Source organism: Serinus canaria, chromosome 23 (genome assembly GCF_022539315.1).
Source record: "Serinus canaria isolate serCan28SL12 chromosome 23, serCan2020, whole genome shotgun sequence".
In the NCBI taxonomy this organism is placed as follows: Eukaryota; Metazoa; Chordata; class Aves; order Passeriformes; family Fringillidae; genus Serinus; species Serinus canaria.
In genome coordinates, this window is record NC_066336.1 from 2,321,507 (window position 1) to 2,349,314 (window position 27,808).

The 27,808-nt window shown below is 41.7% G+C and overlaps 1 protein-coding gene across 1 annotated transcript; it reads right to left on the bottom strand.

The window, feature by feature from the left end:
• Positions 1 to 210: 210 nt before the first annotated feature.
• On the bottom strand, positions 211 to 27,799 carry KDM1A (lysine demethylase 1A). The gene is given in 21 exon segments (XM_030231111.2): positions 211 to 1,001; positions 2,067 to 2,213; positions 2,549 to 2,661; positions 2,664 to 2,675; positions 3,713 to 3,827; positions 4,194 to 4,381; positions 5,497 to 5,629; positions 5,993 to 6,104; positions 6,760 to 6,833; positions 7,793 to 7,927; positions 8,634 to 8,724; positions 9,186 to 9,328; positions 10,163 to 10,257; positions 11,438 to 11,519; positions 12,340 to 12,446; positions 13,167 to 13,259; positions 14,111 to 14,189; positions 15,844 to 15,977; positions 19,717 to 19,776; positions 24,645 to 24,810; positions 27,478 to 27,799. Coding segments are annotated over 21 exon segments (2,550 nt in total). The 5' UTR covers positions 27,763 to 27,799; the 3' UTR covers positions 211 to 815.
• Positions 27,800 to 27,808: the final 9 nt, after the last annotated feature.

Below are 27,808 nucleotides of genomic sequence, written 5' to 3' on the forward strand. Positions count from 1 at the left end.
ATTGCCTGTGCTCCTGATCCCTGTTAAGGTTTAAGGACAAGCACTGGCATTCCAGTTACATGCTCTGGGATGATCATTTTCATCTCCTTTGGGATGTTTAACACACCAGGAGCCATTCAGTGGTTCCATGTACTGCAGCAGGAGGTCAGCAGTACAGCACCAGGCTGTACTACACCCAGGGTTCACCTCAGGACACTGGAACACAGTTCAGCACCTTTTGTTGGAAGTATTTAATAAATCAGTATGCTCAGCATACTCAGTGATACCAGGTTACTCTACAGCAGAATGCAGGTGGTGTAGCAGCCAATGGACTACTTTGGAGAGGTGTGATTTGCTACCAGTAGGCAAACAGTTGCCCCAAATTCTTGAATGCCAGACAGGAATAGAATTGGTCAAAAATATTACTCTTCAAAACAAAGCCATAAAAAAACCACAAAGAAATTTACATACATTCTACACTAAGCTAGTATTCATAGCAACCAGCTTCTAGAGGCCCTTGTGCAAGTACCAAATTGTAAATACACACATAGGTAGAAAAAACCCCCAAACACCCTAAAAATCCCTCCAGCTATTTTGACTCCTAAGAAGTATCTGCAGAGTCCAAGCCCCTGACCGGCTTTGCAGTACAGGATTCCATTTCCACTGACTCTTCAAACAGCTCTAAGATTTTGTAAAAGGCTGCCAAGCCAAAGCTCTGGCAAGCTCCTCTAAGGCCATTCTCACACAAGGCTCGTCCAGCGACTCCTCTCAGCAGACACCGCTACAAACGATCCAGTATCTCCAGCGCAGGGTCCATGCGAGCTCCTCCCTCCTCTTCACATGCTGGCAGCCTGCTGGGGGGGCACTCCTGGCGTGGGCTGCCGGGGCAGGGTGTACATGGCCCCCAGGAACTGGTCGGCGATGCGGCCGGCCTCGCGCAGCCCGCTCAGCAGCGCGCCGTGCACCGTGGCCGGGTAGTTGCGGATGGTGTGCTCGCCCGCGAAGAACAGCCGAGGGATGGGCTGAGGGCAGAGAACACAGCAGGGCTCGGTCAGCTCGCAGCAGATTCTGCAGCAAATGGTACTGAGAGGTGTTAAAGGTCCTCTAATCACAGCACAACCCCTGTTCATGTGAGGTGGTGCATACAGGATAGGCCATACTGAACCTGTTTTAAGTTATGTCCAAATTACCAAGAAAATAAAGCTCTATTAGATAAACAGTGCTTGTAACTGTAACTCTACAGCCAGAGGTGTTTAGGAAGAATACTTTCTAATCCTGGAACACAAACTCTAGTTCTTTCCTTTATTCCTAAGCTGAAGCCTGCTATTTCTGGTCACATCTCACAGCAGACACTAAGGACAATGTATTTTCATGGGGGCACTGGCATTGTGCAGTGTCAAACCATGACACACAGTAAGCAAACAAAAACTTCAACAACTCATTTAAATCACAGTTTCTCTTTAAACTTAGACTTTAAACAACTACCCACAGAATCATAAAAAGTGGGAGAAAAATAAATGTTCATATATTATATTCTGCAGGGAATCATTTTAGTCATAGTTGTGTGTATTAATGACTGGTATCATTAGAACAAGAACTCAAATAAAGCCAAAGGCACACAGCCTTTCCTGGCAGTGCTTTCAACAGTGCCTGCTGCTTTCAACCTAAATTCTCTCAATATGATCTGGAGATGACCCCTGCCTTCATTGTGTTGGCCCCCCATTTGGAAGAGATCTTTTGATACCTGTTCTTCTCTCTCTGGCCTTCACCCTCTTTCGAATCACTACAACTCACCTGAATATGGCAATGGCCAATAAAAATATGGAGTACAAAACACAGTATAATATTAAATACTCTGTTCAGACATAACCAAACTGGCTTTCTGAATAAAAATGCTCTTTTTTTAAAGCAAACAAATGACATTAAACCTGTGATGACAGAACTAATGAATGAAAAAATTAATTATTTTACAGGTTTGAATCATCCATCATAAGATGCAAGTTATCTAAACCTTTGTTTAGATATGCATGTAAATTTCTCAGAAAAATAATTCTGTTCTGAGGCTTTTTCTAAAAATAATTTCTCACCTGTGGAGCACCTGGAATGGCAGGTCCTGGAGTGATTGGCTGAGCCATCAAATCATAGTCATTTCCAGAGGATCCAGCAGCTACATAGGAGTAGGAGCCCCGGGCCCAGGGGTCAGCACGCCAGCGGGACACCACGGTCTCTTTAGGCTGAGACAAGACAGGAGCTTCAGTTGTTGGCAAAGTGCAAACTCTGCACTTTGTGACAAATACAAACAATGCAAATTGCTGCAATATAAGGGACCAAGTCCTTGGGCTGACATTGGTGATGAACCCCACATTTATATTCTATGCTAACACATACTAAGGCGAACCTCTGATGGCAATTCCTTAAGTCTTTCCAAAATATTACCAGACCCTGCTGCACGTAGATCCTGAGTTGGAACTCAGACATTTATAGCTGCACACACCTGCTGTGTGTGTGCTGTTCCCTCTGTTCCTTCCCACTGTCCCCATGGTGACAATGCACTCTTCCCTCTACTGACCTGGGGCACAGCACTGCTGCCAAAGATGCCTTTGAGGATGGCCAGGCACCGACCCACAATGACATCATCACTGATGTTCTCCATGATCCCTGCTGCTTCTCCTGCCACCAAGCCAACAAAATCGGGGCTGGAGGGGGGTAGGAGAAAAAAAAGAACAATTAAATTAATGAAATTGAATATTTTGACCAGAAAAGTTGGACTTGGATAGAAACGGATCTGCAGTTAAGGCACAAAGTTGGAGACTAAACAAATTCAACAAAATAGTCCTAAATTTTCCACCATACTTTAATATAACAAAAAGAAAATGTATTTTAATATGCCATGGTACTATTCAGAATTATCAAGAGAACTGATGTATTAATAAGGTAAATAAAAGCATCAGGAATGATGTTTCAATGTTTCACATCTAAGCACATTAACTCAAGTGCTAATTGTTGGTTTTGATTTCAGCCATCTGACTTGTGCTTCAACATGAGGTTTTACTGCATTTCTCTTTCACTTCTACCTGCTCTCCTATCTTCATGAGAAGGAAGGCTTAGAATTTAGCATGTGAATGTAATTTGTACATGACATGATCTTTCCATCTGATCCAAACCCACGACTCTACTTGTGAACAACATAATGGAGCCATCACAAAGCCACAAAAGCCACAGGAACAGCCTTGCTATCCAAGGCTCTTTACTTGTATTTCTCCAGTAAAATCTTACCAAACATTTTAATAGTTCAATAGCCTAGAAAGGTGCTTCCCTTGCGCAGCAGTTTTTTCCAGTTAACAGAGAAACCTGTCCTGCTTATGACAGAATGGAAGAAAACCCACTGGAACTCATTTAATAATGCTCCTTATACACACCTTTGCTTTCAGTCTGGTCAATGGCTGTAACAAAACCAGAACATTTAATACAGAGATCTCCTGACAATCTACTGTGGCAGCAGCAGCTACAGAGAAACCAAAACTACTGATGGCAAAGTCCTGCTGTGGCAGTGATGCAATTTAACAGGCACAGCCTGGGACTGTCTGCAATCAGTGCTGTTCTCTGCTTCCATTGTCCATCTCCTTATCATAGCCACATGAGAACACTAACAGCATTTTAAAAAGTGGTTTTTTCCTAGATCTGAAAGTACAGAAATAAGACACTGGCAAAAGCAGACATGGACCACAGCTACCTTTGTACAGGTTCCAAAAGAGGAAGAGTTCTCCTCTGCTGGCAGTAGTGCTCCCAACATGGCCAAACAAATTGACACTTGGATCCCAGAAGACACGATCAAAACACAACACAACCTGGGAAAAAAGAGAATTAACAGTTAGGAAGAGTGCAGGGAAGAAATAAAAATAAAGCCAATTATACTCATTGATGTTTATCACTGGACAGGTCGTGACAGGGAAATGTGGTGAATATAGAGGGCATACACACAATACACAGAGGTGTGTGCCTTCCCACAGGTCAGTGTGCTCTCCATTTTCTGGTTAAGTTCCGTCAGATCTACTCCTGCAAGCCCCTCAGACAGTTTTCATCACCAAACCCTAGCACAACAGCTGTGGAAAAGGCATTCTTCCTCTCCTCCCCCAGCAGCCACATTCCAGCCACATTCCAGATTCTCTCTCTGACACCCTCTGCTCTGCTGCAGCTCCCCAGGGACAATGTACCTTGTTCAGGTTGCCAAACCCCATCCTCTGCACTGCAGAAGTTTTCCACTCAGGAAGAGGTGGCACAAACTGCACTGCTGGGGGCTGCTGTTTCAGCACTCCCAGGGGCAGAGTGCACAGCACAGCATCACACTTATAAATGAAGGTCTGGCTGGTAGATCTGGTATTTACAGCTATCACTTCACAGCCTGGAAAGAGGAGATAAAACAGTTTGATAGGCCATGAGGCAAAAGCATTGGATTAGAAATGAAATAAATTACCACAACCACATCAGAAATTATTTTGTTTATGGAGACAGCTTTACACTAACAGCACTTACTTGTAGGCAAGTTGTTACTGGCCATTTAATTCTATTCCAGCAAACACAATTAAGGTAGAACTGAGAATGGCCTTGCTGGGATAAGCCTAAAGGTTCATCCAGGTCAGGAAATATTATTTAAATATATCCATAAATAAACAAGCAGAGAGTGTTCCTCTCATTACATTGCTCTCCCAGCTGACAGTTTCCCAAGCCCAATGTTTTGAAGAAAAACAAAGAAATACATTCCTTCCATTACATTCATTCATACTTGTTACTAATATGTTCTATGAAAAATCCTTTCCTTAGGATTTTTCCTCCTGAGAAGCTGAGAGGCCTCAGGAACAAAGTGCAAACAAAGATTCTCTGCTGCTGTGGGATGCAGCAGGTGGGGCTGGGATTGGTCTCTGTGGTTGTTTCTCATTAATGGCCAATCCCAGCCCAGCTGTCCAGACTGTCTGGGTCACAGACAAACCTTTGTTATTCATTCCTTTTCTATTCTCAGCTTCCTTCTGCTGAAATCCTTCTTCTATTCTTTTAGTATAGTTTTAATATAATATATATCATAAAATAATCAATCAGCCTTCTGAACATAAAGTCCACTTTCTTGTGTCTTCCCTCATCCTGGGACCCCTGTGAACATTGTCACACATACTTCTAATACCAGGTCCTGTGGCACCAAGCCTTAGGCAGTCCCAGACCTCTTACTCCAAATGCTTCAATCAATGAAGTAAATAAATAAGAGAATAAATGTGAACAATCAGTAAATACAACTGAAAAAGACTGTGTCAAATAAGTCAGAGAAAGAATCAAAAACCCATTGAAGATTACTAAACCTCTAGGAACTACACAGAGAATTCCAATAAGAAATGTGGCTGTTTATCTAACCCCAGACATATCATGGGAAGGGTTTTACAGTATCAGCTCTCACAGCTGCTTCCAGAAGCACTGGATTCTTTCTATGCCCCCCGTCCCCCAAGGCAGTTTCCTGGAGGTCTCGGGTACCTGAGGCCGTGTAGCGAACCTGTCGAACTGCTGTGTTTAATTTAATGTCCAAGCCTTCTGCCAAGGCTACAGGCACACAGGAATAGCCATTCCTCACAGTCAGGTGACTGCCTGTGAATTCAAAGTCATCATCCTACAATAAGAGGCACAAAAAGCATGCAGTCATAATGAGGTCCTCTAAGTCAATAGAAAATAATCAACAACTCTACACAATGGTAAAAAATATTTCAAAACCTTTTTAAAAGATCCAAACAAATGTGGAATTATTTCTGATTATTTATAAAGTAATAAGTATGAAAACTTTCAGCAGAGAGTACTGTTAGAGATTGTTTTGGCACTAACAAAAAGCTGTCTGGAATTTCATCATCAAATAACCACTGAAGAATTCAGTACCTGCACAAAAGCACGTTAGAAACTCTTAACACTGACAAATTTTCATGAGTATGAAACAAACATAGTTCAAGTTTTAGTGAACTGCTGAGTACTGGCTCCCTACCTGGTCCCAGTGCTTCAGTGACAGTGTGGAAAGGGGTGTAGCATTAGCAAATTCTAGGTTTGCAAAATGCCAGTCAAGTATTTGCCTGTCTCTTGATGACAAATAAACATCACTAGAAAAAACAAATATAACACAAAGACATTTAGTTTGTTAGAACAGGATACTGTAAATGCATTGCTTCTAAAGGTTTCTTCACAAGTCATTTCTGACTCTCTCCTTAGTCCAGAAATAAAAATATTAAAAAACAACACAGATTTTCTTTCAAACATCTCTCATGAAAGCTGAGTATCAAAACCCAGCAAATTCAGGTTTTTAAAGCAGAATTCATGTAAAATACTCAAAGGGAAGCTAAAAACTTCAGAAATAAAAAAGGTTACATAAATAATGGCTTAAGTAGCATGCATAAGGACAACAACAAAAAACCCAGTAAAATTGCACAGGATAATAACATTCTACCAATTTAAGTAGGATTGAATGCTACTGTATGCTATTACTGACAGGAATTTAAAATCTCAAATGCCTTTTGAGATCAGGCACTGATCACTGCCAGGATTTCTACAGAATCACCCTCTCAGAACCACCATTTCTGTTAGAGTCATCTCTAAACATGAGGAAATTGAGTTCTAAAGCTGAGGGAACTCAAACTCCAAGTTTGTGCTTTGTAACCTCTTGAGTTCCCATAATACCAAACCATTTTTGAAACTCATGGAAAAGGCAGTAAAAGAACTGCTTTCCTAAGTGTTTATCCTTTTAGTTTGTTTCTTTACCTTGGTGGATTGGCTTCAAGCTCTTGTAATTTCTCTTCCAGCTTTCCTTGTGTTTCTGCCAATTCATCATACTCCTATTAAGATCAAAAGCTAACATTAAAACCAGTTTACATTTAAAAGGGCTTGAAGACATCCTGTAGCATCAGACTGGACCCGGTCTCAAGAGAAATCACTAGAAAAATCACTTCATGGATTTAGTGGAAGCTAAATCAAGTTTGTTACTTTTTTCAACATTTAATCCAGCATATTTTGCTCTTCTGCTCTTTGGATACAGAGAGCTCTGTGTCACACTGCAGAAAACATTAGTTTGGTGATATTTCAGGAGTTTAAACACTCAGAACTGAAGAACATGAGGGTCCATTACACTCCTGATATTTTAAGGTTTCCCATGGTTCTAAGAGCTTCATATTCCACAAACTACTTCTTCTGTTCTTCTCTCTCTTAAAACTTTATAGCTAATATAGAACATGAAGATTTCCAAAGCAGAATCAATCATACTTAAAAACCAAAGACATGATCTAATTCAAGCTTTTATGGTTTCCTTTTTAAGGCAATCTCTACACCAAGATACTCCCAGAGAGGGGAAGTAACTCTGCCTGTCAAGACAGAGCTCTGTACATGATAATCTTTAGATAGAAAGAAGACTTTTAGTCAAGAAACCACCTTTATTTATCTCAGAGAAAAGTTATCTCTCTTCAAATGCAGATTTTATTTCTGGACTGTTGTGAAATCCAGCTGTATTAAAGACCAAGTCTGAGAAAAATTAATCTCCAAAACATGACATGCTGACATGAGCCAGCAGACTTACCTAAAACTGAGCTTTAGTATTCCCCAGCTAAAGTACTCAATGCAGAGCAGCGTTAGAACCCAGAATTACTGTCAATCACATTCCCTGAAAACACTGGATAGTGAGAGATGTGGAAACATTTACATTGGCTACTTTCATCTCCTGAAAAATGGGGCTAACTGGCTAATTTTGGGCTGCTGAAGTCCTGAGAAAACAGCCTGACACTGCATGTTTGTGATCCTTCACCTTGCAAAGTGCAGTCAGATCTCTGTGCTTGCTTTTCACAAGGAACTCTGCTGTGATATCCCGAGGTGGCTTCACTTCTGATGCCTCCTTATACTGCTGATGAAGTTCTTTAATCTTCTCTTTTAAATTCACCATCTTTGAAGACAGAGCAGGAAAAAGAAGAAAGAAAGAGGGGAAAAAATGACAAAAGGCAGATTTCAGCAAGTTACTGTGTAAAGTGGATATTCCCCTCTAACTATGCCATTATACCAAAGAGATTCCCTGGATTGGCAGGTATCACTTATGCATTCAGTTCTACCTCCAAGAAGCCAGAGTAAACACCACCAACCCTAAACAACATGGCTGAAACCCAACACCACTGATTTCTCACTATGCTGCAAGTAATTTGAGAGCAGTTCACAAGCACTTTTAATTTGAGAAACATAGAATAGAAACATAAAAACATCATTTACCATGAGCAAAAAGAATGGAAGTTGTCCTAAACCACTGTATCAGATGTGTACTGAAGACAGCAAACATTTTTAAATAGTCCCCAAAAGCCTCAGCCAGTATCAGAATCTCCAAAGGAAGCAATCAAACATCACTGTTTATTGTGTCTGTCCTCTTCCTTTCTTTTCCCACATTCTCTTTTATGGTTTTCTGCCTAATCAATTTTTCTCCTCCTCAAGCAGGTGACACCTTTGTCCTATCAGGGCTTCTATACAGGTCTTAAGCAAAGACATATTTTAAGAACAGCATTAATAGCAATTTTCTGATATTTTTCTTTGGACATTTTTGTATATTTCTCCACTTTTCAAGGAACACAATGCTTATCATCTTGTTCTAAATGTCATCATCAGACCTTGTTAAGAAGATCTTTCAATTCCTCCTGTGTTTTCACAATTTTTTTCCAGTGCTCAATCTGCTCATCCTTCACATGCTTCTCCTGTAATCTGGAAAAGGTGAGAAGCAATTGTCAGCTCAACATAAAATCCTTGTGTTAATGAGAAAACTTATTATCAAAATCTAATTAGTGGAATGCAATAAAGCCATGTCATGGGATATTTTAGTAAATACTTGTGTGGCAACTGGAAAATTAATGGAAGTTTCTGTAAATAAGGGATACATGACCAGCTAGAAGGTGAGTGAGAAGTTACCTTCTGCTATTAAAGGCCATTATAATTGCCATTAGCTTTCAAGTAGTGTTGGTGCACTGCATGGACACCAAGCACACTGAGCCACTCCAGCAATGATTTTCAGGAAAGTTTTAAGAAGAGAGGTTTGCTCCTTTAACCATCTGTGACATCAGGTGTTGAGAGGTAATGCTTACATCTAGGAGCACCACAATTGTTTGAGATATCTTGGAAATTCATCCCCAAAATAGGAAAATCTACCAAAAAGAGAAGTCACTTACTGTATGACAACCTCCAGAGCCTGACCTAGGGAGACAGGTTTGTTATTGAGAACATTAAAATCCAGCTGATGGCTGAGATAGGATGTGGCTTCCAGCAGACGATTAAATTCCTGCTCCACCATTTCATCCTTCTCTTTGGGAACCTAGGAGACAAAAGAACAGGCATTGTTCTTAACTCACTCATAAATAATGCAGCTGCTGAAAATAGCCCTTGGAAAAAAAATATTTAATACCCTCAACTGTCTCAAATGGTCAGACACCAAGGTCTGAACAACACAATGTCACACTCTGGCAGGATGGGCACAAGAAGAGCTGTCAAACCACAGTGACAACAGAACTTCTCTGGCAAGAGAAAACCAAACTGCCTTATGGGCTCATAAGATTTCCAAATTGCAAAGGAAGGTGTGCTCATCACAGCTACAGAAATTTGCCAAAAGACTCTGATGGTAGGATGGCTCTACACAATCACAGGACTTTAGAAGGCTTGGCATAGCTCAGTGAAGTAGACAGACAGTAATTTATCTTCTGGAATGGTCACTGTGAGTAAGAACTACAAATCCAGCTTTTCTAGGATGATGGTGGAAACACTGCAGGACACAGATGGAATGGTGGGATTGAACTCAGCTAAATAGTGAGTGCTGCCAGTGTGAAAATACCTGTTACATGATGAGAGCTCAAGTGCTGGAAAGAGCAAAGCTCACATCTGTTAAACCACTCACAGGTTAAACAAAGGTGAGAGAACTTGGCTTCCACAAACCTCTGAAATGCAAAGGTAAAAACTCATGTGGAAAGAGCAGGTTTTAGAAGAATTTGTGCAGGTATGCTACAATATTACTAAAATGCCTAAAAGGGGGGACACAATATTTCCTTCTTCCCTCTCTGGAAGCCATCTCATGCTGGACCAATAGCCTGGTAACAAACATACTTGAGATATTACTTCTTTCTTAAAAGGTTCATGGAAACAGTATCAGACTTACAGCTTGCCCATTTGCTTCATAAAGTGGACATTTTTGTTTGATCTTTGCCAATTCCATATTTACTTGTTTGCTGACCACAGCCATGGGATTTCCTCCTGGAAAAGATTTTATACAGTTAACAGAGACTCCTGTAAAATTTGTCTGCAATTAAACAAAAACTCCACAGTTAAAGCAATTTCAGAGACTGAACAGCAGCTCCAGTGTTTGCATTGCAGTGACCTAGTGTAACCCTGCCAAGGTCTGCATTCACAGGGATTCCTGAAATGAGGACATGGAAAAAACCTGCCCACCACATTTCAACTTCCAGGACCTGAAGGGGTCCTACAGGGCAGCCAGAGAGGGACTCCTTGGCAGCAGCAGCATTGATATGACAAGGGGTAATGGGTACAAACTGAATGAGGAAATATCAGCTGGATTATTAGGGTGGTGAGATACTGGAACAGGCTGCTCAAGGAGGGTGGATACCCCAACCCTGGCAGTGTTCAAGGCCAGGCTGAACAAGGCCTTGAGCAACCTGGTCTAGTGGAAGGTCTCCCTGTCCATGGCAAGGGCAAGTGGGAATAGATGATCTTTAAGGTCCCTCCCAACCTTTAAGAGTCCATGATTCTATGAGATAAACATAAAAATATTACAGCCTTTCAATAGGCAAACTGAAATCTGTTTTTCCACAGCTGTGCAAGTTCAGTTCTTTCTTTGGGACCAGTTTTTTCTGTTTGCAATTTAATAAGACTAATCATGAGACAGATACCAAATTTAGGCTGTCAGTAAAAACAGGGGTTTTATTATGGGTTTCACGGTATTTTATCCTTTCACTACATTGCTGAAGGATATTCCACACTAAACAGTTGCCTATCTTCTCAGCAGAGTAGCCATGTCAATAACTGATGCCATCCCATAAACAGTAATAAATAGGAAGAAATGTGGCTTGTTTGCCATTATTTTTACAACTATTTTTGAAATCACATGGAGAAAGTATTTTTGGGGTTTTAACCCTGAAGAAGGGCTTTCTCTTTAGAATGTTTCTCCATTTCTCCTCCTCCATTATTTTCCCATGTAAACTGAAAGAATACATTCTGTCTCTTTAGGGTCTCTCCCATTACACTCTTTGCTATTTATGAAAATACTAACTGCTAAAACGCTGAATGAGAACACACACTTTGAAAGAGTTAAAAACACCCAACTCTTTTGGCCATGAATTAAAGCAGCAATAAAATTTCAGATTTATAGCATCTTGGCCCCCAGTTTTCCTCCTCTTTTTGATTTTGAAAAACTCACCAAGTCCTGTCACCACCATTGCTCCCAGATCAGCAACATAATTCCCTTTGCGAAATGTAGCAACTCTTCCTCCTACTCGGTCCTTTGGAAAGCACAAGATATTAAACCTCCAGTTACATTCAGTAAGAAATCCACTGAACTATAATAACTGAAACATCTACAAAATATGGTGCAAGAATTCTCTTAACTGAGGGTTCCATAAACAGAATGTTCACTTTTCCAAAAACCTCTGCGAATGAACTCGATCACAATTAATTTGTCCAAGTTAAGGAATAAAATGCTTAAGTAGCATTTAAGAAAGGAGAAGAAAAGAAAAAAGGAAAGAAATAGAAAAAAAAGATGTCTAATCTGATTTGGGCATATTTCACTATTTCTACAGAAGGATCCACTGTGATTCCAAAGCCAATCTCTTCACTGTCCATGCACAAATTTAGTTATGTACTAGGTTTCTTCTCCCCCCCAGTGCCTAAAGATTTTCAGCTTTTTATATATTTTTCACATTTTTGTAACTTTGTAGACTATCAATACGCAGAGTACTTTTCCTGCCTTCTCCCACAGTTTAACAAACTCTTAATAGACTCTTGAAATTCTGTTTAGTCTTCCCTTTAGTCTGGCATTCTGGACTTGCATTGTGCTTTCTGATGAAAAACCAATTTCTAATCATGAAAGAAGGTTGTTCTAAGCACACAACATTAGCACCTGACCTCCAGCCCAGCTCTGAGAAAGCATCAGACAGCTCCCAGCAAGGACAGATCCACTCAGCTCCTTGTGAGACAGGCTCAATGCCTGGAACACCCCCCAGTGACCCAGCCCAGCACGCAGCAAGGACACAGCCCTGTTCTAGACTGAACAGGGTTACTGGTTAAGCTGTAATAGAAGTAAAACAGCACAGAAATTCATACTCTGGCTTCCAGAACTGTGACATCCATTCCAAAACTCTGCAACTGGCGAGCTGCTGCCAATCCAGAGACTCCAGAACCAATAATGATCACCTTTCCTGTCTTCTTGGCTATAGAAAGAGAAAAATCAGCTACAGTAGTCCTTTATATGTGCAGTATTAAACTGCAAACAGTCTTTTAAAAGTTGCATTGAAGAGATACCAAGAACAAAAAGCAGCTTTCTTCTCACGAGTAGTTCTGACAGAAGAAATTCTTTAACAAAAAGAAAGCTGAAGTAATTCTGAATGTAATGCTGAGACAGGGACGAGGAAAATACACTAGCAGTACATCTGGAACAAGGAAGAAACCAGGAGAAAAAATGCTTCCAGACAACTGTCTGAAGAAGAAAGCAATCCATATTAATTATGGGGGACAAAACATCATAGTTTGATTTATTTCTGCCCCAGAAGAATAAAACTTAAAAAGGGCAGAGAAGTTGACTTGCAAAATTCCAGACCCACATAAGCATGTAACAGATCTAAGTACAATATTGTGTTTCTGACTTTAGCTATTCAAATGAGGGACCAAGATAACTCATTAAAGAGTGACAGTCACCAAATTACTACTGAAGATTTGCCAAGAATTTTTCCTCTCAAAGTGATTTACATAAATACATGGCTTCTCTATGCCAAAATAAAACACATTAACATCAATAGCCAGATGGCCTTCCAGCCTTTTTTAAAATTTTCTTAGCACTGCAATTCTAAAAAAGAACACTCAAAAAACTGTCCTAAGAAATCATGGAACAATAAAACAAAACTTCAACTAGAAACAATGTTCAAGCCTCTTACTTGGAAGGGGTTTGACTCTTTTGTAGATGCCAAAGTTGATCAGCCCATGGCGTTCCAGGTAGCTGTGAACCCTGTGAACGAGCACTGTGTCACCTAAAAAATGTAGAAATTTTCAAAGTTATTCTGTATGTTCAGCAGGACATACACACTGAGCAACATTCCCAGCAACCTGGTCAAGTCCCACTAAACACATCCTGCCCTACAGCTCTGCTGCCCTGCTGACCCACTACTGCACTGCTGCACTGCAGTTCTGGATCCTGCCTGCAAAGCTGCACAGGACATTAGGTGCAAAGAACACTTTGTCTGAAACTGACTGCAAAATCCCAAGATCATGACACAGAACTGATGTGATTTGCCAGTATTATGACATGCTCACTGCAGCACTGAATTCTCATTTTTATTTTTAAAAGCACAATAGCTCACTATTTTGCAACCCTTGCCAGGATATTTACATTCATTTCAGCACGATTTTCCTCTTCAATTTTTTTTACGGTTACCCTCCACCTTTTTCCAGTTTATTAGGATTTTGTCTGAGAAGTGTGGAATGGTCTCCATTTGCAAGCATAACTCCTCACTCTTTTACTGCCTTCTTACATCACATCCAGTCTGTTTAAGCCTTAAAAACCCTCCCCAAACCCATATGATTAATAACATTTTACAGCTGAAAAACCACCAAGAAGCTGTGGCAAACCTGAAAAGCTGCACATGAATTAACCCTACTGTAACAATCCATCTTTTTAGCAGCTTTTATGAATCCTGCTAGTGATATTTCTTTACCAGACAATGAACTCTACTAAATCTGAACCAGTATCTCAGTCTGTACATGACCACTCATGGAGCTCCACTAACAAAGGACTGACGCATCTGAAGCAGCTTCTCCTCAAACAACAGTGAAATAAAACAGCAATGATACTTCCATTTTGGCAATTAAAAACTTGACTTACTATTATAAGGTGCTTCTAATTGTTGGATAGTTGCTTCAAATGTCAGCTGAATCTTTGGGTTATCCAACCAGAGCTGCAGCTGTATTTAAACAAACAATACAACAAATCATATTAAGCAATACAAAAGAGGTGTTTTCCAGGTGGTGTTTGCTACCAAATACTGTCAGGAGATGAAACCCCCTTATAAATGAGATGAAACCCCCTAAACTTTGGCAAGACTACCCAAGGCACATTGAACTTCACCTTCCAGTGTTCCTTAAGGTGCAATACAGTATGTTTGAAATTCTCACACCATTTCAAAGAAGTGGAAATGCACCAAAGTAGTACAAAAATGTGTGTGGCTGGCAACATCAGCCAGCATTGTCTTTTTGGCACCAGATCTCATGTTTTCATAAAAGCTACAGCAGTACTTATGTTATAAGGTTTAATTATCTCCAATATTTAGTAATCCAATCCATCTTCACCAATATAAGACACAACCACAGTGGCCACACATACACAAAAAAGCACATTTACTGTTTAAAAACTGAGCAGGAAGAATTGTCTGTGATATGTTAGTAGGTCAGTTCATACTAGAAAAGAACTGTTTCCCCAACAGAACTCCTACTTTGTGAGTAAATTAATAATTTTACTGTTCTATGCCTAGGTCTAGGTCATACACAACATTTCCACTCCATTTTGAATTTTATAATGAGTAATTTATTTAGGTGTTTCTCTAAAGTTGCATTATTGAGCTTCACAGTTCCTCACAGATACCAAATTAAAGTGGAAATCCTACAACTATAATGACGAGGAATGGTTAAAAAATATTTTCCTTAGGATTGGGAGGCTATTTGAGGCAAATGGCTGATTAAGGGGCTGCACACTGCAGTTTGCAGCTCTGCTGAGCACTGGGCTCAGATCAGCTGTTCCACAGTCTCTGCCTTTCTTGCTGGAAGAGTTCCTCTCACAAACCTTCCTCAAACAGGATTCCTGCTCAGGAATATTCCTCTGTAGTAAATAAGGCCCAGCAGTGCTGCTTTTCCCTGCAAATATCTCTCTCCAGTAATTTCTTAGTTTCAGTGGAAGGCTTTTCTGCTTCCACCATGTTTATAAAAGGATTACTCCCTGTTCATTTTGTGCAAATTGTTTTCCAAACTTTTTGGCATGCTCTGGCCTATTTTTACACATCTCATGACTTCCCAGAAGTTACAACTTGAGTGAGAGGAAAACATTACAGGAATAGCAGAAGTCATGCTCTTAGCATGAAGATGTCCACCACACATAAATTTTAAATAACTTCTTAAACTTATTAAGCACTGGGTGTTACCGTGGTCAATGCCTCATGATGTTTCTTGATTATCTTTAGTCTTTGAAAAAACTGAGTGGTGCATAAAGTGTTTTGTCTCTTAACTATGGGAACACAGCAATTCTCAAAATACTTCTTGCTTTCCCACTGTGATTTTTCTAACATTACTTCAGTTTTCCAAAATTCTCTTTTCAAAATACAGGAGAAAGCCTTGTTCCCTGTTTTGGATGTTGTAAATACACCACAGATTCTTTATGCTGCTCACAGCACAGATCAAGAACTGGATTGCACATTTCTTAACTTAAGAGCATGACAGGATGCCAGAAATGAAACCCCACTGTCTCAAAACAAAAAATTCAACTAGACATGCTAACTGCAAAAAACTCTTAGCAAGGTACACACATTTCCTGCCCTTTTTTCACCAATACTTTTACAACAAACTTACAGTGCGGTTCCTGATGTACAGAAACACCTTCTGGGTCTGCTGGGGCCCACTGATTATATCAGGGAAGCAGGCAGCTTCTTGAGATGTCATCCGGTCATGTGGAAGTCTGCTCTGGAAAGCTGCACCCTCCACACCTACAATAAAAAGACAAGTAGTCTACAGGCACTGCAGAGGAACATGCCCTCCCCAGCCAGTGCCTGCAGCCAGGAGATGACACAGTGGCCAATTTCAGGGGATGCTTTCATTTAGTTCTTTTATTTACTTCTGCAAGGTGTACAGGTTTCCAAGTCAATAGTTCCTTGAATTATAGGTATCTAGAGATAATGAAAAAGCTACACTGCAAGGGAGATAAAACAAACAAGCAAACAAACCCCCCCCCCCAAAAAGACTGAAAAATAAATGGGGTGGGGGCACATATCAATACATTATATATAACACACACACACACATATATAGATGTGTGTGTGAACAATAAAACATAACTATTTTAGGTGCTGTCCTTAATTTGTGTGGTTTCCAGCTTCTAACAGAACCAGAAAACTGTTTTAGAACCTGTTCAAAGCCAAAATATCTGTAAGACACAAGCAGAGCATGCATCATCCCCTCTCACCTGCTTCTCAAAGTTTAATTTGCACTGACCTTCTCCAGCTAGAGGAACCCACCCTAAACTCTCATTGATATCTGATATATTTACAAGCAGGCAGTGCAATGAAATACAATCACACCTATGCATTTCCTGTGCTCCCTCCTCAAGAATAACAGATTTCCTACTGTTCTTTTTTAATGCTCCACATGTCAAAGACTGATGCTGAACCCACACAGGAGAGCTTTTCTCTATGGAAAGCCTTCATTCATCCGGGAACCTGCACTTCTGCCAATTCACACACTGGCAGTGATGTAACTGCACTTCTGCACCCTGCTTTCCTCAGTCTCTGTTATGTTGCACTACAGAAAAAGTGACAAACTAAGACACAGCTGCACCAAGTGCTACAGCACAAGTGCAGAAAGCAAATCCTGAAGGCACAGCAAGCAAAACAAAGCACTGAGATGTGAAATACAGCAAGAAAAATATAAATCTCCCATGTCCTAGAAGTGACTTTGATCAGGACAGAGGACAGGGCATTCAATCTAGAAAGACAGAAGCCAATACATCCCAGGGGCAAAAAACCCCACAAGTAACACAGGATGATGAAGATCACTTGCTGAAACTGGAATTGCTGAAAAGATTACAATAAAGAGCAAAGAAAATAAAAGCTTGCAGTGTGTTACACTAACCAAGACTACTGTTTAAGAGTTTGAAGGTCATGTACAGCAGTACATGTCACAAATGCAGGGAGAGGAGTTCCCTGCATTTAATTCTGGTGCCACCACACACCCCTTCAACTTCCAAGCATTTTTACTTCCCAAAGTTGCTGAAAAACAATCGAGGAAGGAGATGGTTGTGAAACTAACAAAAAAAAAAAATCAAAACAAAAACCCCCAAAACAAACCAACCAAAAACAAGCACACAAAAAACCCAACCAAACAAATAAAACCCACAACCCCAAAAAAACCTACAACCAAAAAAAAACAAAACCAAAAATCCCAAACCAACCAAACAACAAAAACCCAACCAAATAGAAAACTAGCCAACCAAAAAAAACGCACAACCTAAAATTCATTCACAAGTAAAGATCAAAATATCTGAGTGATGACTCAAGGTAAAGAAAACTGTAATCATTTACACCAATTTTACAGCAAGAAGAAATTAGTAACAGAAGCTACAGAGCATAGTAAGGAAAATAAAATTAAGCATAGGAGAAGATGACACACCAGCAATGTTTCCTGCACTAATATTCAGCTGTGGAATAGAAACCCATAGCTCTACTATGACTTCAGTTTCTCCAGCAACAACCACTGCCCAGCCCTTCCGCTGTCCTTCCACCTAACACTGGCCCAAGTGTGCCAACACCTGAGCAGGAATGCACATGCTCAACTATGAATTCTGTAAAACTGGCCATGGAAATCAAACCAGTTACCAATTCTGATATTTTATTAATGCTAACAATCTTAATTAAGGCTCTAGATGCCCAAGTGCTACCAAAAAGCTCAGCAGCACAATTTTCACAGACCTAAAATGCTGAACCTGACTCCCTGACTCTTCAGGTTTGTGCTAAAAGAAGTGTGCTTCTCCAGGTACCTGCTAAAAGCCCTGTAGTCATCAAACACCAGCAAACTCTCAGATGTGTGCACTCAAGGCAACTTGGCAGTGTCTTGAAAAGCTTTGGGATTTATTTCTTCAAATTGAGCAGCCAGAGAACATGGTGCAGCTACAGTTTTGAAAAGAACTCCTGAGGTGGGCTGAGTTGGGGGGGCTTTTAAGGCCAAATACCTATCATGGCAATACCCAGACTTTAAAACTAGAATAACACAGTAGCTCCAGATGTGCAAGGTATTCAGGGGGAAAAAACCTAATAAAACAACCCAAAAGAGTGTTTCATACAAGAATTTAGAAAAAGCATAGCTGTTAATAGCAAAGATAGCATTTTTATTTGGCCAACCACTGGAAGATCTTCTGAGAACTAAATGTCCTTGAATTTACTTCTGCAACTACACAGCTCAAACCTAAATGGATTTCAGGCTGACTGAATCCCATTTCACACCCTCACTGCTTGTATTTCATGAAAGCTACACATTACAGGGATTACCAGTTCAAAACAACATGTTTCTCCTTGGAAAGGTTCTGCCTAGACTGGATTATCAGCTCCTCTTCACACACATTTGCACACTCACTCCTGCCAATTTCCTGACATTCAGCACTAGCAACTAATTGGGTGAAGTTTTGAGTATATCCTTGCCCACAGAAGAAATCCTGAGGGATGCTGTCCTTTTAAAGACTTACTAAAACATCTGCAGATGAACACAATGAATGAAAGGATTCTGGCTGTTGAATTGGACAGCTGTTAGAGCATATTCTCAGCATATAATACAAAATATGCAGAATTTCCAATCAGCCAATGCCTACCTAAAAATGAAATAGGCAAGGCATCCTTAAGCCCCACGAGCCATAATAGCCAGGAGCTCCATGCAAGAGGTAACATCCATAACAGTATTTGGCTCCCTTACTTACAGCAGCAAAGGATGCACTCTTGGATGAGTATCTTGAGTATCTATTTGCTTCAAAAAGAGCAACTTGGAGGTATGGAATAGGTTCTGGAGCCTTTGACTCTTGTCTAAAACCCTAATGCTGAAGTGAGAGCAAAAGCAGCGGAGTTGGAGGAAGATTTTAAGTAGCACTCCAAGTACTTAGGAGCAAAGACACCAATCCTGTGAACGAAGCAGAGAGTGAGTACTGCCAGCAGCAGTACCAAGGCCAAATGGCAAATGCAATGCACAATCCAGTCCAGTGAGCAGCAGACTATGAATCTGCCCAGCAGACAATCTCCTGGGCTAAGTGCTGGCACACAGCTCAAACACAAACCCTTTCAAAAGACAAAAAGAAAGGAGCAAAAAGGTACTCTGTGCTATGTTTCTTCAGCAGATTAGAAAAAAGGGTACACTGTTCTAAAGCTCTCTGTGTCAATCTAGGTGGTACAACCTGGCTAGGTAAGAACCAGCTTTCTGCATGTTTAGACTCCTCTGAACATGGAGAGGAGTGGAGGGATGAGAGATCGGCCTGAGGCATTGCAGCACAGGTTAGCTAGCGCCCTTCTCCACAGTTGTTACAGACCTCAACTGAAATCTGAATGCCCCACTCTTTTTAAACAGGTGGGAACACAACTCCTGCACCTCCTGCTAGATTGGGGACAACCACACCCATGCGCACTTGCAAGCATCGATCCCTAACTTGGCGGCTCTTGCTACTCAGTGGCAAGCATCAAACGCCACCCTCACCTGATGCTTGGCCGTCTCCATACCCTCCAGAACTGTCGTCTTGAAGTCCTCCTGCTTGCCCTGTGGAAGGAAAGAGGAGAACTCAGGGACCTTACTCCATAAATTAAACCATACTGGACATAAAGGCCCGGCAGTTGGCGTTTTAGGTATTAAATTTCACCAACTAACTAAACCCGTTTTCTGAGAATCCCATTTTCTGGAACCTAGGTTCAGGGCACCAAAAAATTATGTTCTAAAGTGTTATCCAGGTTACTGGAACGCTTTACATCAGATTTTATGGGAAATAAAGAAGTACACCATATGTAGCATTCCTGGTGGCTAAATACTTATGATCAGGCAGATGGATACCATCAGATTCTACGGATCTCAAACCCTAAGAATTTGATAATCTTGCCTTTGGTGCTCCCAAGTCTCCCCATATCCCAAGGAGATAGTTTAAAGCATTTTGAAAAGCCTCTTATGTTCAGGAGACCCTATTTTTTCCCCATAAACTCTTCCTTTAAGCTTGATGCTAAAACAATTCTTGAAAGGCTCAAGACCACTTATTTGGCTTCACCCTTGATACACCATCAGTGTTCTAACAAACTAAGATTGTCTTTGAAGCCAAATACACATCATGCCATTGATCAGTGATGTGATCTAAACCCAGCACTGAAAGACATCAGTCTTTCAACATTCCCAGCAGTGGAAACATGAGGAGAAGGCTAAGCACACACATCTGAAAGATCTAAAGAAGTCTCAGAATTACCTCAGCCTGCATCGAAGTCCTAAACAGGACTGCAACACAAGCAGGAACAGAGCATGTTGAGAAGAGAGATGAGTACAGCTGCAGTGTCTGCAGGAACAAAGCCATTACACCCCTCACACACTGCTCACTTCACAGGAGGCACTGGCTCTGAGGTGAGCTCATGAGCAACATTCTTCTAGCACCAGAGGAGTCCCATCACCTGCAGAGCTCAGGAAGCCACGGCACACTCCAGAGTGTCCCAGTGCTGTTCAGCTGGCTCCTGCTGTACCAAGGCTCCTCCAAACCACACACTTCAACAGGCATCAAGTCCAAACCAACATGCACTGAAACACACTGCAATGGTCACTGGAATGGAGCAGCTGCTTCCTAGAGCACAACTGCTCAGGTAACATCTCCAAACAGACAAGAGCAAGGTCTGACCTGAGGCTAAACACACAACTGTGAGTACTCTTTAGAGTCTGGGTGGACAATTTTGCCAGAATGTAATCTAAGGCTCTTAGGGGACACACTAACTGACAAGAATTTCATCTGAACTAGAGATTTAACCCCTAAAGCAAGATGCAGAAAGTTAACCAATGTTTCCATACTGTGCTTAACTGGATTAAACTAGAATGGCACAACGTTAAACATCTACAAATAAAACAAAGTAGGAATTGAAACAAGACAGACATTTTCCCTCAGTACAGCAGAGGAGCCATAGTTAGTACTTGTATAAAATGAGTCTGCCAGCAGGGAAACAAAACACCTCACAGAGAGACTGTGACAAATAATTGTATTTTGAAAGGCCTCACAATAGCCAAGTTATGATTCTGTGAATAAACAAACCTGCAACAGCAGGATGTAATTCTTTACTTGATCTAAATTGCAAGTACTTTTATTTTGCAGAGAGCATTTCAAGACTTGCTTCCATTCTGGGAGAGACTAACACAATTGAAACATGAATATTTACAGTCAAGCATAGGCCATTCATTTGCAATAAGAGTTTCACCGGTGCCTTCCATAAGAAATGAAACAGACTCTGACTTCAGTCTCTGGCACTCCTGATCCCTGAATTAACACTGATAATGAGCAGAGGGGTAAAAATTGCTCTCAGTTTACTTACAGAAAGAAATCAGAATCTTCCTCTTCTCATCACTATTACTGATTGCTTGGACACAATTTTAAATGCTACTCAGTCTGAGCAGAGAAGTGTGGAAACAAGGCCTGCCAGTGAAGATTGCCTCTCCTTCCCTGGAAGAAAGGTTCTAGTTGAGAAGGAACTAACAGCAAGCAAACCACTGATCCCTGCTAACACCAAACTCCTGCAGCTCAACAGAACATGTGCCAGAGCAGAATCTGCTCCAAGCCTCAAGGCAACAGAATAACAGACCATGAGCTGAAGAGCAATGAGGAAGAAGGTCCAGAAGGGAATCTACTTCATATAAATATCCACTGTCTCAAAATTAAGAATAGCTGCACATGAGTATCACAGAGTACTGAATTTATTTAGGAAAACAGACAAGTCAGATAAAACAAAGAGACAAAGCATCACTAAGTTTGACCATTCCCTTGATCTTAATTTTGATCATATTCAGTTCCTTGGAAAACAGCACCTAAAAATACCACAAAGTAAGAATACTGACAACACTAGAAGGCCAGGAGCTAGTAAATAAAATCTTCTGTAGTTTGAAAAATGAAAATCCAATTTGGTGAGGAAAAACAAAAACAAAAAACAAAAAAAAAAACAAAAAAAAAAAAAACCACCCAAAAAAAAAAAAACAAAAAAAAAAAAAAAAAAAAAAAAAAAAAAAAAAGAAAAACCAAAAGAAGTGAGCTCCTTGATTCTAAAAGGGATACTGGCAAACAAGGACACAAATGTCATCAGTCAGCACTGAAAGGGAGTTTGGAAACTTTTTGCTATTAGATGATATTCCTCAAGTAAAAAAGGAGAGATACTCTAAGAAAATTCTCTTAACCATGAAATGCTGTCACACCTTTTAAAACTGCTCTGCAATTGCATGCAGTATAGCTTGCAAATCCACCCTGTAATAGCCAGAACACCTGGAATTCCCCACAGCTGAACACATGAATGGAACCCTGTAGTGTGACACCTAACAATCCCCTTCACTGCAAGCTGTCTGTGGGGACAGGCTAATCAAATACCAGGCACTAGCACCAGGACATTTTTTAGTTGCACAATCAGGCTTTTCAGCTCAAAAGCTGTAATGTGACAACTTGATGCTTCTACTGCATTACCTGCATTTTTACAGGCTTTAAACACATAAATTAATGTTTTAAGGTCTGCAATGAGAATAAATTAACAGTAATACTCAGGCTAACTAAAATTTTCCTAGATTTTCAGTATGCAATCCTCCACTAGTATTACAGTCCAATTCAGTATTTCTTATTGAACACTTCAATTTTTCCTTCAAAGTGACAGGGAGAGAGAAAACCTCAGTTATAAACACTGCTTTTATATACAGCAGACTTCATGCTGCCTCCTCCTTCTAAAGGGTGGCTGAATTAGAAGTTTCAAGGCACTTTTAACAGCCAGCATGAGATGACCCGATGTTCCTGACACCTACATTAATAAAGACAAAAATAGAGAGATCCAGAAACATATATAGTCTCAGAAACCTTTAAAATTACAATAAGACTAGCTGTGGAATGACAGCTTGAAATCTGTCTTCTGTCTACTTTATTGCTTCATGCAGATTGACTGAATTTCTGGGAATAGAAAAATGATATGATGACCTGAAATCTACTCATTTCTAGGCAGCTAGATACAGCCTGTTTGAAAATTGATTGTACTTAGATGGCTAAATAGAGTGCTTGCAAAATAACTGTCCAGCAGGCTGCTGTGTGTATAGAACAGCATGACTCATCACTGCCCATCTTCCATGCTTCTTCCTTCATAGGACAAAACCTGTTCCACTGTACCTCACTGATTATGCCTCTAATTGATTTTAATAATCATTCTTAGAGGCACAAAATGGAATCTGAGAGAAATAAAAAAGCATATTAATATTAGGTCTCAAGGATTAAACACAATATCTAAGCTAAATTAAATAGAAAGCTTAAAATATTTGCTTAATTACGCCTATTAAAATTCCATTTTTGCTACATCAGCTACAACTGGGGTGGCAGGATTTTTATCACTGCAAGTACTTCAGTCAAGCATATCAGCTACAGTACTCCTGTACCAAGGCAGGAGCCAACAGCTGCAACAAGGAGAGGTTAGAATGGCAAATCATAAGAGATAAAACACACCCACAGCTTTTAATATTTTTCCTGTGACTGAAGGTAGGTATCCCCAAGCTAACATCAGTCCTTTGTTCTCAAACTTGCCAGCCAGAAAGAAAATTCAGGTAATTGAAAACTAAGAGTGACTCACATCAGTGATGAACCTGCAAAGATTCAACTGCTAGATTTCAGCTCTTGTCTAACACCAACTACTACACACGTTATCTCATGAAATCTCTTGACTCTGAACTTTGCAAAAGCATCACCTTCTAGCAGCTGAGTGACACCAACAGACCTCACTCATGGTGGCAGCTGTGAACACAATGGAGGTAAAGAATAGGGTGCTCCTACTACTACAAACTTCCAAAGCTGCCTCCTGAACAAGACTGACCAAAAAACATCTCAATGTAAAGTGAAGCTCTCTCTAAGCTAATAAGGAAAGCACTGAATACTGAAATTTAATACTGAAATTTAAGCAAACAGTATCCAACCAGAGTTTAAGATCAGTCATAGTTTAAAGCCACAGGAATCACAGTAGTTTACATCTGTTCTTCTGCATCACAAGCCGCCCCCCCCCCCCCCCCCATAAACCCAAGGTCTTTTCTCTCTGAGGAATTAATGAAAATTCATACCCAAGCAGGTGTGGCAGCAGAGAGCCAGAGAGGCTATTCTGGTCAATAAGATTCCAAAGACAAGGCTATAAGGATCATGACAATCTAGCACAAGAGGTTTGGCTTCATTTGGAATGACATTCATGCATATTCCTATCTTTATCAGGCTGTTCTGCATTTCTCCCCTCCTTCCATACATGGGGCCAGCAAATAAAACACAGTAGAACAATTATTCAAAACCAGATTGAAACCAGACATGGGATTCATGATGCCACACCCAGCCCTACCTAATTTCTGTTAACAAATCAGGTAAATAGTTTCAGAGGAGAAGATGTCGCTCTACTCACCAGACGGCTCCTCTGGCTCACTTTCATTCTCTTCTTCTGCAGGAGCTGGTGGAGGTGGTGGGGGCAGTTTCTTCTCTTTCTCAGCTTTAGCATTTCTCTCTTCTTCAGAGTAATACTCATCTTCTGACAGGTTTGCAAGACTCTCATCCATCTCTCTATACTCAACCTGTGAAAAGCACAACAGAGCATAAACACACTGAAGATGCCTGTAAGCCAGGCTACTAACATTAATGCTGCGAGTAACAAAATTGCTTACAGTTTATAGAAAAGGCTTGAGTTACCTTCAGCAGACTCTTATTGCAGATACCATGTTCTAAAATGCAACAAAACTTAAAAAGTTCCAAATGTTTTTGCCTCCACCTACAAAAAAAAAATCTTCAGCACACTGTAGTAAGAGCTCTCATCAAGCCCAGTTAATGTGTGCTATATTATCATTTAACCTCTCTGGTTTTCTACCCTTCCTTCACATCCCTGCCAAGGGATAAAAAGCAGCCTCTGTGTCCACTGCACGTGTTCAAACTTGAATTTCATCTGCTAAGCACAGATGACCAGAAGCACACACAAGATTCCTGCAGAAATCCCACTGTGCCCTGTATGGTCTCCTGCTTGCTGGGAATCTTGTCCTGGTACAGGGGCTCACAGCTGCTTCCTCTCCAGAATGGTCACACTAGTGGCTCAACACAAGAAACACTCCTTCCCCTCATCCCCCCAATCTTTACTGCCATACGTATTGTTCTGTTACTGTTTTCCAGTAAAAATAAATAAAATTACCAGCAAAATAGACTCACTTGAACTTGAAGGAACCCCAAGAACTAGCCTGGGAGGGCTGCATCTCATACTGCTTAGTCAACCCAGCTTAATCCAAAGTAAGAGAGATCTGTATACTGCTAGTGAATTTCCCTGCTGACTGCAAAGGAAAAAAACCACTTCTCAATATGCAGCCATGGGAAAAATAAAAAGAAAGCAGCTGGTGATCCTCCTACATCCAACAGGTCAGATTCCACCAGGAAATGACAAAAATCAATTCTGGATTTCTCACCAAAAGAAAAAATCTTTCATAGTCCAAGTTCAGCTACTAAAAAAGAGCAATAATGGGCACAATTCAAAGTAGCTTTGGGAAGCCTGTGTACAGGGAACCCTGGATTATTTAAAATACTAATTTAATCCATTATCTACTATCTTTTAAATATTTACATTCCACAATGTCCAGCATATTCAGTTTTTCACACTGTTGCACCTCCTGTGAGCTCCCATTCTGAAGCAATTAACAGCGACCCCTCAGCACATCTGTACACCACCAGGGGTATCTGAAGCCACACACAGCTACTTCTGTCCACAGGCCCTGTGAAGTCTCCCATTCCCTTTGAGCTTCCACAACTTTTGAAGAACAATCAAGTTCAATAAAAAACCTTAAGCTCTTCTCTAGATTTATTTTTAACCTAGATACCCTCCCCAACTACAAACTCATGGGAAGGTGACCTCATGCTGGCCAAGTGCTCAAGGGGACAGATGGTGCCACAAGAGACAAACCGCCTTTGCAGATGGGCACTGTCAGTGCAAAGAACACCACCAACACACAGCCCACACAGAGCACTAATTCCTGCTAGTTACCAGAGCACTACAAACAAGGAATGCTGCCTCTGAAGATCACAGAATGGTTTGGACTGGAAGGGACATTCAAACCCATCTCATTCCACCCACCTACGGGCAGGGACACCTTTCACTAGACCAGGGTGCTCCAAGCCCTGTCCAACATTTCCATGAACACTTCCAGGGATGAGGCAGCCACAGCTCCTCTGAGCAACCTCTGTGTCAGGGCCTCAACACCCTCACTGTAAAACTGCCTTCCTTATGTCCAGTCTACACCCATCTTATTTTGATTAAAAAATGCACCAGACTGACCAACCGAACAGCTGCTAAGTGTGAAGGACCAGTTCAGTCCCCACAACACACAATGGCTCCTAAGAGTCACAGGACAAAGCAGTTCCAAAAAGTAATTTCAGCTTCCATGTCAAACACCCTGACACCCGGCATATTCAAGATCTTCATTACCTTCTGAAACAAGGTTTCCAAGAAAAGGCTTCACAAAAAAAAAGGTAATGTTCTTTTATATCCAGAACAACAGATGAGAATTACAAACTACAGACCCAAACTACTGGAGACCTTTCACAGCTGTTGGATTTCATTGCTAAATTTCACCCTTACACAGCCTGGACTCAGGTCTCCGACACCAGGAGAGAAGGTGAGGAACAATGGATTGAGCATGGTCATCACCTTCACAACCCAGCAAAACCAGCATCAACCACCACATGAGCCTGGAGAAAAAGCATGCATATACCACAGCAACAGAAGAATTTGCTGATAAAATGTAAGCTCCGGAGCGCCCCAATGCACTGCCGTGGATTTGGGGTGTTTTTACTGCTCGGTATCCGGTCAGAAACCGCAGAAAGTTCCTAAAAAGCTGCAGGAAGCTCTCCTTTATGACAGGGCACGAGCCATGCCCAGAGCCCACGAAAATGAGCTACAACAGGGGATCCTAATCTTAAACCAGTGTGGCTTCCTGCGCGCTTATCATTCGCACTCACGACACCGGAGCCCTCGGTCCCGGGCATGCCACCCGCCCCCTTCGGCAGCGCCGGGTCCTGCGCTGAGCCCCCCGGCAGGGCCGGGTCCCGGGACGCCCTGAGGAGGGACCGGCCGGGCGGGGCCGGGGCCGGGTCCCGGGACGCCCCGGGGAAGGGCCGGCCGAGCGGGGCCGGGACGCCCCTGCCAGCCCAAGCGCGTCGCGCACAAGGCGCCGGCGGGGCCCTCAACCGGGCCGCCCCACACCTACTTTGGCTCGCTTTCGGCGGCTGGTCCTGCGGCCCTCGGGGGTCTCGGCGATGCCGGTGGTTTCGGCGCCGGGCGCAGGAGCGGCCCCCACGGCCGAGGGCTCAGACACACCGCCCGGCGGCGAGGCCCGCGGCGGCTCCTTCTTGCGGGGCGTGCGCTCCGAAGCCCCGCCGCTATCCGAAGAGGAGCCCAGGGCCCCGGCGGCGGCGGGCGGGGGCACCGGCGCCTCCGGCCCGGCCTCGCCGCCCGCCGCCGCCTCCGCGCCCTTCTTGCCGCCCGCCAGCATCGCCCCCGCCGCACAAAGGAGCCGCGCGGGGCTGCGGCCCCAGCCT